The sequence below is a fragment of the Propithecus coquereli genome, unplaced genomic scaffold (assembly GCF_000956105.1).
Source record: "Propithecus coquereli isolate 6110/MARCELLA unplaced genomic scaffold, Pcoq_1.0 Scaffold530, whole genome shotgun sequence".
Taxonomy (NCBI): domain Eukaryota; kingdom Metazoa; phylum Chordata; class Mammalia; order Primates; family Indriidae; genus Propithecus; species Propithecus coquereli.
The window spans coordinates 178601-189272 of record NW_012151175.1 but is presented as its reverse complement, the minus strand read 5'-3'; the positions used below and the strand labels follow the sequence as shown (position 1 = coordinate 189272).

Genomic DNA, 10672 nt, shown 5'->3' with positions numbered 1-10672 from the left:
TTTAGTTGGAGAATAATGAGTAAACTTTGAGAAAAAATAGAAAGAAAGAAATATATCATTAAGAACCAAATTACACAGCAATGATATGTATTCTCACGGTTTATACGTTTATTAAGTTATCTTTCTCTGAAATTTTAGTGTAGAACTTGGTTTAAAATGAAATAAATGGACAGACATCACTGCTTCGAGATAAGGTGACTTGATGCAACAAAGGTATCAATTCTCTTCAAATTAATTCGTACATTTGGTGAAATTCCTATTAAGATTTCAACGTGATTTGTTCATTTTTTCAAGCATTTATATGGGTAAAAAATTATGCACTGCACAAATAGCCAAGTCAACTGTACAACAGACAAGGAAAGTGTGGACCGGCCCAGACAAGACAACAGAACCACAGAGCAGACTCGAAAGGTCTGGCTTGGACTCAGGCACACGTGGGAAACTAACATATGGCAAAGGTGACATCACAAACTACAGGGAAAGAATGGATTGTGTTAATAGATGGCAGGAAAACTGGTTTGCTGCATGGAAGGAAATCATAGTGGGTCCCTACCTCACATAATGTACAAAGGTGGATTCCAAACAGAGTTAAAGACGTGAATGTGAAAAACAGAAGCGTCTAATTAATCAAAGATAGTACGATGGGAGGGACTTCTCAAACTGTACGGCAAAAAGGTTTATAAAATTTATTGCATAAAAATTAGCAAGCTTAAAATGAACAAAAGGCACCATGAGCAGATACACTAGGAAGGCAACAGAATGGGAGAAGATATTTGCAATGCCTAAATCAACAAGGAACATACGAGGAATGAAAAAAAGAAAAATACGCGAACACCAATAGAAAAACGTGATCCTCAGAGAAAGTGAGGCATTCAAAGTTAGAAAAATTCTACTCAAAATTAAATCATCTTAGGAAAAGTCTAAGGAAATGAATTAAATTCTCAAATCACAGGAAACAAAGAGAGCCTGCTATTCTCAACATCTCCAAGTATCAGCAGAAATTTAGGCCAAGACACATGGCTTAGATCAACACTGGAGCCCACCTACTTAGGTCATTAGCCTTTGGCAATCCCCCTCCTGCTAGTATCTCTTTCAAAGAATGAACAATCCCAGATGGCTCAGTGACTTGGAGGTCAGGAACACATATGTTTTCCAGTTAAGGCTGAGAATGAAAAGCTGGAAGAAAAATTGTCACTCTCAATAACCAATCAATATGGGCCAAGCTCTGAGAAGCAACTGGTACGTGCTACACTACCCGGCGTTCACAGGGAGAAAGTCCTTTTTCCACCAGAGTTTATGAAGGCTCATCAAATCAGTAAATAATTCTTTACAAATTACGATATAATCACAGAATGAAAATCTATCTCAAAATCAAAACAAATAAAATAGCATGGCACGTTGCCATTTGTGAAAAATATATAAAAGGAAAAATGAAGTTGTATCTATATCATAGAATATTTCAAAAAAATTGGTAAGACCAGTTTCATCTGAAAAGAACTGAGTAGCTAAAACACAGGCGCAGGCAGGGGAGTTTCACATTCTACACCCTTTCAGACTTTCTGAATTTGGAATCATGTGGATTTACTGCCCCCTCAAAGAGATGAATAAGTAAAATGCTAAGATAAGATTAAATATTTACATACTTACCTCAAAGACTTTAAGACGACCTGTCAAAACATATCTACACCTAACGCAATGGGGTAAAATAAATAATTGAGATACAGATTTAAAATAAAACAGGGAAAGAAAACAGTATCCAAGGGTGCACTGAGCACAGTAAACGTGTACACAGGATGCCGTCTAGCTGCTGGACATGGCCACGGATTTGGCATCGAAAGAAAACAGGAAACACAATCAGAGTCAAATGCCTATAACGACCTGGGAGAATAAAGAGACATTTCTCTAGAAGGTCCCTCTAAAATGCAGAGTTCCCCAACCGTATTGGCACCAGAGGCCGGTTTCACGGAGGCCAATTTTACCCTGGACCGGGTGCATGAGGCGGAGCTCGTGGTGATGCGAGTGAGGGGGCCGCTCACCTCCTGCTGTGCCCACCCCCGCACCCCCACTTCCTAAGTTTCATGGAAGACGATTTTTCCGTGGACGGGGCGTGGGTGTGGGGGGTGGCAGAGCTCTGCCGCCCAGTCCCTAACAGGCCACAGACCGCTACTGGTCCACGGCCCTGGGGCTGGGGAACCACAGCTCTAAGGGACACACTGAGATACCAGGGACAGAGGGTGCTGTCACAGCACCTCAGAGGGGAGTGTGGGGTGCTGCAGAGCGCAGGCCTGGGAGATGGCTTGGCCTGAAAAGCAGGCAGAGAGAGGAATCCTACAGATCAGACACGCCACTCGGTACACGGGCTCCAAGTTCCAACCGGAAAATATCTTTAGCTCCATCAATTGAGTCAGGGGAAAGGGAGAGAAAATCCTAGTTCAATAGCATATTATTCTTCTGTCTTTTAGACAGCACGTGGTTTGCTTCAGTTCCTACGTGGCGCTGTAATGAAATGAGCATTACCTTCACGGCAGCTCCCAGACGCGTGCAGAGCCGTGCTGGTTTGCGTGCCGAGATCGCTCCCTTTGGGACTCACGGCCTTTCCTCTCTTTCTCTTTCTTCTTCATCCCCAACATCTCCAAAGCAGGTCTTGACCCCCACGTCCCCTCCGGCGCCACAAATACACAGCACACAGAGACCATGCTGTGTGTTCACCAAACCAGTTTCATTTTCCAACGGGGCGCCCGGCAAAGCCCCATTTCCCAGCCTCTCTTTCGTACAGTAAGAAGAAAACACGCAATTGAGCTCTGCTCAGGGAGACGTAGGTGGATATGATGCCACCACTTCCAAGCCTGGCCCCTGAGATGTCCTGTGCAATGACCCACGTTCCCCATCAGTCCCCCAGGTGCTACCTGGAGTTTGATGCTCAGGGAAATGTTAGGAGTAAAGGTGGTGGAACCTCTGTCAGCTTGAGTCCTGCATCATGTTGTGGCACAAAATCCCCCTCCAATGGCCTAGAGTGAGCTGTAATGCGAGCAAGAAATTAGTTTTTATTTCTAAGGTGCTGAGCTTGTTTGTTGCCACAATTAGCCTGCCTTCCCTAACATGGAACCCCTAATTGGGGTTACCAGTAACAGAAAACCTAACCATATGCTATCTGCTTAGCAGACGGATGGTAAATGAGGAAGGTTTGCAGAGACTGCAGATCCAGGTTGCACAGTGGCGAAACATCTGCAAAACTCTTGCCTACACCGCCAGGGCCCACACCTGCCCACCACCTGCCCACTACCTGCCCACTGAGCGTCTATTCCAGGTGGTTCTGTTCTAGGAGATGTGAGAACTCTAGGAGAACTGCAAGAGGATGAAGAACACTGGGATGTTGTTTGTTACTGATTATCTGTTATTGGCATTTGGTCAAGTTTTTCATGAAAAAAAACAACGGAGAATGTAACTGAACCATTAGCAGACAGAAATAAAATGAAATAGGGATAATCCAGAAATTTGGGACCTAGAAAGTAGAAAAAGCCATTTGTCAATCGCTTTTAGACACCATTTGGCATTTGCAAAGACACGGAGCGCGCTGGAGACCCAGCGAAACTCCCTAGTCGGGCATTTCAGCAAAGCTCCCATCGAGGGTGTGGCCTTTCCACCTGCTTTAAAATAGCCTCAAGGTATCCACCATTAAACTGAAAAAGAGAAAGTGGCAAGAGGTGAGGAAGCAGTAAAATAAACAGCCTTGAAATTATGTTCAGTAGAGAACTGGATGGCTCCCGACACATGGAGCTTTCTGAAAAAATAAAGACAAATCAAAAGACTTCTGCACCACCAAGAGAACCACGTTGTCAGGACTGAAGACACTGTGACGGCAATTTGGAAAGCTCTCACTACTCTGCAGCCTTGAGTCTGTCTCAGGCAGGAAGCGGCCCTGAACGCCGACACAGCCCCGGGAGGGCGCCGACCCCAGGCAGACTTGGCCAGGAGCGGAAGGGACAGGGAGGGGCTCTGGGGTCAGAGCTACGGATCTCTGGGGCAAATGAACAAGAAAGTCCCCCAGGGAATAAGATCGGATTCTATCCGGAAATTTCCCCGCTCCCAGGGGAGGGGAAGTTCACAGTGCTGGCCTACAGGTGGCGGCTCTGCCGCGGACCAGCCATTTCTGTTTGTGCCGTTCTCCGCTCTCATGGAACGTGCAGGAGAGGAGAGTCATCCTTCTCTTTGCTCACGGGTCGCTGAACAAAGAGGAGTGACACCCACGCCTGGCGGAGAGGCCGTCTCCCGGACAGCGTGAAACCTGAGCGCGCCGCGGTGACTGGGAAGGACCTGAGGCCCTTCCTGGGGAGAGGAGAGAGGCGCGTTCTCTGTGTCGCAGGAAGAACGAAGTGGGTGGCTGGTGACCGGAGGGCAGGACTGTGGTCGTGATGATGCCGTGTGATTGGTAAACCCATTTCCTTTTCCCACACATTCAAATTACATCTTCTACCTTCCCCTGCGCTTAGGTGGGACCACGTGACTGGGTTCTAGCCAGTGGATGTGGCCTGCCTCCTAAAGTTCCCTGAGTGATGTCGTCTGCTCCCTGCAAACGAGAGCTCCCGCTGCAGAGCTGACCGTCCACGTGTACCCCAATCCAGTCCGCTCCACGGCAGCCCCCCACCAGCAATTCGTCTGTGTCCCGGCGAACCACTTTGACTAGTAACAACTGATAAAACGTGACATGACCATACTGGATTTGCTGGAATAAAACAAAAGAAAAATATAAAAGCAATTACAAATTTTACAAAAGCTCAAGAGCCTTCAATGAAAATGGTCAAGGAAACAGGCTAAAGATTAACAGTCAGTCGGGGTTAGGCGGGAGTCCTCCGGCATTAGGAAGGATAACAAGATTCGCTTGATCCTCGGTGAGGGCACCAACAGTTGCATTAACAACATCTGGGAGAAATTAAGCACGTCCTGATGTCAAGAGATTTGTAGAGACTGCAGCAGTGATTCTCGATGGACGGCTATCACCCCAGGAATCCTGCCACAAAGACATCTCACTACCTTCCCCCAGGTGGCCCCGGCATCGACGCGGAGCCGCGCACTGCAGCAGGTGCTGCGGCCATAGAAGGGAAAACTCAGGGCATGGCTCTTGCCCACCTGCAGGAGGCTGCAGTCTTGGTGGGGGGACCAGGGGTTTTGCAAGGAGCACCTAACCAGACGTGTGGCACAGCAATGCGAGGGTTGCCGGGGTTCACAGGAAAGGGTGAGCCACGGGGTTGGCCGTTTGGGGGCCCTTTGTGTGGCCTGCCCAGAAAGAGCTCTGCTCAGCCTCCTGCTAGATCTGCCCGTGCATCTTCTTTCTTTGCCTTTAAAGGGGGCGGGGGGTGGGGAGCAGTCCTCATTTAACATCATCATTGGCTTCTTGGAAACTGAGACTTTAAGTGTAACAGTGCACGCAGTAGGTCCTCAGATAGGTTCATTCACTGTCATCTCATTATAACATTGATGAGGAAAAAAAATGGTTGTGTTATATGTCACCCTGCTTAAAGTTTTAGTTTCCAAGAGCCCATTGATGGTGTTAAAAGAGCACTCTCTCTCTCTCCCCCGCTCCCCTTCATGTGTGTGCACGCATGAGTGTACACGTTTTCTTTCTGTCCTTTTGGTTTCATTCCTCATGGTCTTCCCTGTACAACTTCTCTTAACGCCATGCCAGAAAGCCACTCATTCACTCACGCAAGCAACTCTTTCCCTTTGCAGGAAATTATCCTTTGGCCCCTTGAAACCGCAACGAACTACTTCAACGGCCTCCCTGGGAAACCGTCTCTAACCTCGTAGCATTAGGCCCTCTGCTTTGAAAGCTTTCCCTCCCCTCCTGTGTGTCTACTTGTCCTGTTGATTCGGACTATTCACGCAGTGAGCAGAGACGACATCTAATTGTATTTTCCGCTGAAACATTAGTGTTATTAATGCTTAGCGAGTAAGAAAAATAAGAGTGCCCTCACGTTTCCCATTTTATTTCATCTCAAGACTTCACATGCAAAAAGAGATTTTTAAAGTATAGCATGGAAGGATTTGGTCGATTACATATATATCAGGTTTTTCTGTCCTCTTGTACGAAGGCTCAGGCTTTTAAATGGGGCATACAGCTATTAGGCATTAACCCATCTGTTTTGTTTTCCTTCCCACATCAGAGGACTAACACAGTCTCATAACAAAAGTCATACCAAAAGCTGTTGTTTTCCCCAACAGCACACCCTGACCGCCACCACTGACTCTCGTTTAGAAATGCTCAGTTATAACGCTATGTTCCCGAATGCTTAGGAGCCTCACAAGAGTCCGCATTCCCCTCCCCTTTACCCCTGACCTCATCCTCCCTACCCGTGTTGCTGCTCCCTTCCTAACGCGAAGCCTCCAACGCAGCCAGCGAGCCCCCGTGATGCTCCTCAGACATCCCAAGACTGCTCATTCCAGCAACCCCTACGCTGAACCCATTCCCGAGGCCCAGATAAATCACGACATGCCCCGACGAGTCTTGCTTCACCATGACAGCTCTTAGTGATGACTCGCTCCTTTGAATTTGGAACATGCAAAGACCTAAAAAGTTAACAGCACCTTGTCTCACGTGCCAGGAAGCCAAATGGACAAAAGAACTGACACTTTGTTGGTATCAAATGACATCAGCAGCTCCTCAGGAGCAGGCGGCAGAATTCTACAGGTCACGTACTTGGTATCACACACCGATTGGTGCCACACAGACCTGTCTGTGGCTTTTTCTCTCAATGGAGTCCATGAGCTTCTCCGGGGGCAGAGGCCACTTCTCATATAGACTCAGAATCCCCTGGAAGAACTAACACTAATTGCTGGACAAACACAAAATACACAGTGGATTCTGACTTGGCCCACAGAGAAGCCGAGAATATTATCAGGTTGAACTGAAGAGTGAAATTACACTAAAACAATCCATAAACTAAGAGGGCGTTGAGAGTAATTGTGACAGCACTTTCATGACTTGGATGGGATCTCAGAGACCCCTTCCCTCAGCCATCCCAGCAGTGTCTGTGGAAGGAAGGGGCAGACGCACAGAATCTGAGAATGAGTTTCCAGATGGCCTTAGATCTGATGCAAGCCATCTTCTCAGGGACGAGGAAGTGGCTCTGGGAGTCTCCTAACCGAAGCTGCAAGATCAGAGATGGACACAAAGTATCCTCCATCCTGACTGTGTCCTTCACACCATCCCCAGCGGCTCTGCAGCCAGAATGCACAGGCATTTCTCTCCCAAGTGCCCCACCTCTGCCTGGAGGCAGGGAGGGAAACATCACTCCAGAGTTCCCGTCCACGGTTAATGGGAATGCAGCTTAATGTTGTTTTGATGATGTGCGACCCTGTTAATTGCAGACGCATCGCAATTGCTCTATTCCCTCTCTCTCATCTATGCAGCAGTCAATAAACGCCAGCACATTCTCCAAACAGCGATACAGTGAGGCGGCACGGGTGCGCTGTGCTAACAGGAAAACTGGAGATCAAATAATTAAACCCTTAATTGAGCAGCTGACATCTTTTTTCTTTTAAACATTTTTCTTGTTTTCAATGTTGGCATTACTTTTCTAGCTCAGGTCACAGCAAGGCAGTGCTGGACAGTGTCCCCAGTACGTTTTTGTAACGCACCCTCCACTCTACAAACGCCAGGTGAACATCTGCAGTGTGCAGGCACCGGTCCGGGGATTATGGAAAATCAAACAGATAAAACTCTGTTTCTGTCCTCAAGAACCGAGTAATATGATACAAATTAACACAAAAAGTCTAATAAAGAGATAGCATAAGGGACTAATAGGAGGCCATGGAATTTCAGAGCAGGAACAAATTCCCCCATTTCCTTAACTGGGGAGATCATATTAATAAAACCATATGCATTTATAAAGCAGTATCCACAGAAATTAGAAAGTTCTTAATTTCAGAAGATGGACTTTTTCCCTTGCAGATAATTCTTTTATGTTCATATTTGCTTCTCCTAACACTGGGTTGCCTCTTGACTAAAAATAGACTATCTTTTTAAATTCGTGTTATCGTTTATTCCATTAAAGGTATTTTTCTTATGTTTTTTATTTTTATTTTTTATTTCAAAATATTAAGGAGTAAAGATGTTTTTGATACATGGCTTGAGTCAGGGCTATAAGTGTGCCCAGCACCCAAATAGTGTTCATTGTACCCGTTGGGTGGACTTTTGCCCTTCCCCTCCTCCCCCGCCCCCCTGCTTTGATTTCCAAGGACTTTGACTTTCCTCTGTGTAACTGTGTGCCCATCAGTTAGTTCCAATTTATTAGAGAGTGCATGTGGTGTTTGTTTTTCCATTCTTAAGATACTTCACTCAGGATAACTAAGGAAATAATCAACAGAGCAAACGGACAACCTACAGAATGGGAGAAAAAATTTGCAATCTACACTTCTGATAAAGGGCTAATAACTAGAATCTACAAAGAACTCAAACGAATCAGCAAGAAAAATATTAACAACCCCATTTAAAAGTGGGCAAAACACATGAACAGAAGTTTTTCAAAAGAAGATAGGCCAATGGCCAAACATACAAAAAAAGACTTTTTTTAAAAGATGCTGATTTTTAAGTTTTCTCTGAAAAGCAAGCTTCACTTGCCTTCATCAGAGCATTGCTGCAAAGGAGTTCATAATCACTAATAACGTGACTTGCGTGTTCGGCAGCGTTCTCACCACTACTACCGCAATAGCTCGCATTTGGTCACCACAAAACCCTGAGCGGCAACAGGGCCAGCCTGTTGTCCTTCCGGGTGTGTATGTGTTATTATTATTGTTTCCATTGTGCACAGGGGACTCTGGAGTCCAGAAGAGTTTGGTGAGTGACAGTGACAACTGGCATTTGTCAAAACTCGTCAGACAAAAAGAAAACTGCTGGCTAAGCCCTCCAATCCAGAATCACTTGCAAGTTATTACACTCGAAAACTCATGTTCCCACTGGCGCATGTTCTCTGGGAAACAGAACGTGCCCTGGCTGCAGCCAGCACCTTGGGACTCTAGTTCTCCTTTGTTCCACCCCCGGCACCTGGTTCCCTCCTCGGACGCAGGCCAAGCTCTCTTCTCTCACCGTCTGTTCCCAAGAGACGATCAAAGAGTAGCCATCTGCGCCTCCATCCTAAAGAGCCAAAGCCACTGAATTATGCCCTTCAAGAGTATCTGGGCTTTAAAACTTTGTTGTACCTGCGGGGGGAAGTCTTTCTAGGGCATTGGCCATCAGGTGGGAAAAGCTGGTGGGGATGATGTGGACGCTACTGCCGCGGCCACTCTGCCTGCCACCTTTCCCTATATAGTGGTTAACGAAGGCCTTCCGAGCTTGTCCTCAGGTCACAGACAGAACAACGAGCTGGCACTGATGCCTCCCGCCCTGTATCCCTAGAAGGAACTTACAGGATGAGCAACGACAGATATAACAAGTAGAGAAAGCCCACTGAGCCTCTAGGGGCGGAGGCACAAATTTTCAAAAAAAAAACGAAGAATGCAGGAAACAGCCAGAGCCTGAGAATTATGTCCCAACCCTCGCTCCCAAATCTGCCCCACGCACATACGTTTGCCCGGCCTGACCTCAGACTGCACAGGCGGCCCACGCTCCTCCCCCCTGCATTTGACAACATCGAGCGGGAAAGCAGTGCTTACCTCGTAGTGGGCCACACGCTGCGACTCAGATATCAGCTGTGCACTGCACACCTTGCAATAACTGTCTGTAAATAAATCCTGATCGATATCGGAGGACTTCATCAGGCTACGGGAGAACCAACAGAAAAGAAAAGAAAGTGAGTCCACTGCTTTGACGTTTATGCAGGACATTAACTGCGTGAACAGTCAGGATCACGGTAGCAGGTCTGATGCTGGTAACAGCGGCTGTGGCTCCCTAAACCCTTGGTGTTACCGTATGGATAAACTGTAGTAAGTGAGTAGTCTATAACTTTTTCATTAATGCCCAATAGGGTTGCTGCACCCTAAAAAATAGGAATCCAGATTTAGTTTTTCTGTTTAAACAAAGAAGACTTATTCCCAATGCCTTGTCAAGAATTTATGTGAGAAGATATTTTCACGTGTGATATATATTGTGATATTGTAAGCATCCAACAGTAGAAAATAGGCCAAATGAACTTTGGATACATTATCACACTAGAACACTATGTGGCTCCCAAATCCAAATTAAATCCTTCTCTAAGAGAATGCTTGGTGAAATAGGAACAGGTTTACCAGGAACAAAAGAGGTTTATCAATAAGTATGTACAGCTTTATACTAAATTTGTCTTAAAATATTTATAGATGTGTAGGAAAACATTCCAGGAAGCTATAACAAAATGTTAATAGCAGTTATCTTTAGGAGATTATAGAAAATTGATTTTGCAATTTTATTTTTTAAATTTGCTACAGTGAGCATATATTACTTTTGTGGTCAAGGAAGAAGGTAGTTTTGTCAAGAAACTTCTAAGCAATATCTAATATAGTTTTGAGTTCAATAGCTACACTCAGAAAATTAGAAAATAAAATCAGGCTAAACTGTAACTTTCCTTGCAACTCCACACCTTGTAACATGAGGAGACCTCCCCATTCAAGCCGACCACCCTACGGTTAAGGGTGTCGAAGCTCACGAAGGCCGCCTTCGCCCCTTTACACCACAACTGAGCCCACAGAGGTAAGTAAGCAT

At 46.0% G+C, this 10672-nt stretch overlaps 1 protein-coding gene across 2 annotated transcripts in view; it reads right to left on the bottom strand.

Annotated features, from left to right (window-relative positions):
• Positions 1–9750, bottom strand: part of ZMAT4 (zinc finger, matrin-type 4) — a 255428-nt gene extending 245678 nt beyond the window's left edge. For both annotated transcript variants that reach the window (XM_012657146.1, XM_012657145.1), the window contains exon 1: positions 9649–9750. In XM_012657146.1, the coding sequence (XP_012512600.1) occupies positions 9649–9750 (102 nt within the window). The remainder of the gene's footprint in view (positions 1–9648) is intronic.
• Positions 9751–10672: the final 922 nt, after the last annotated feature.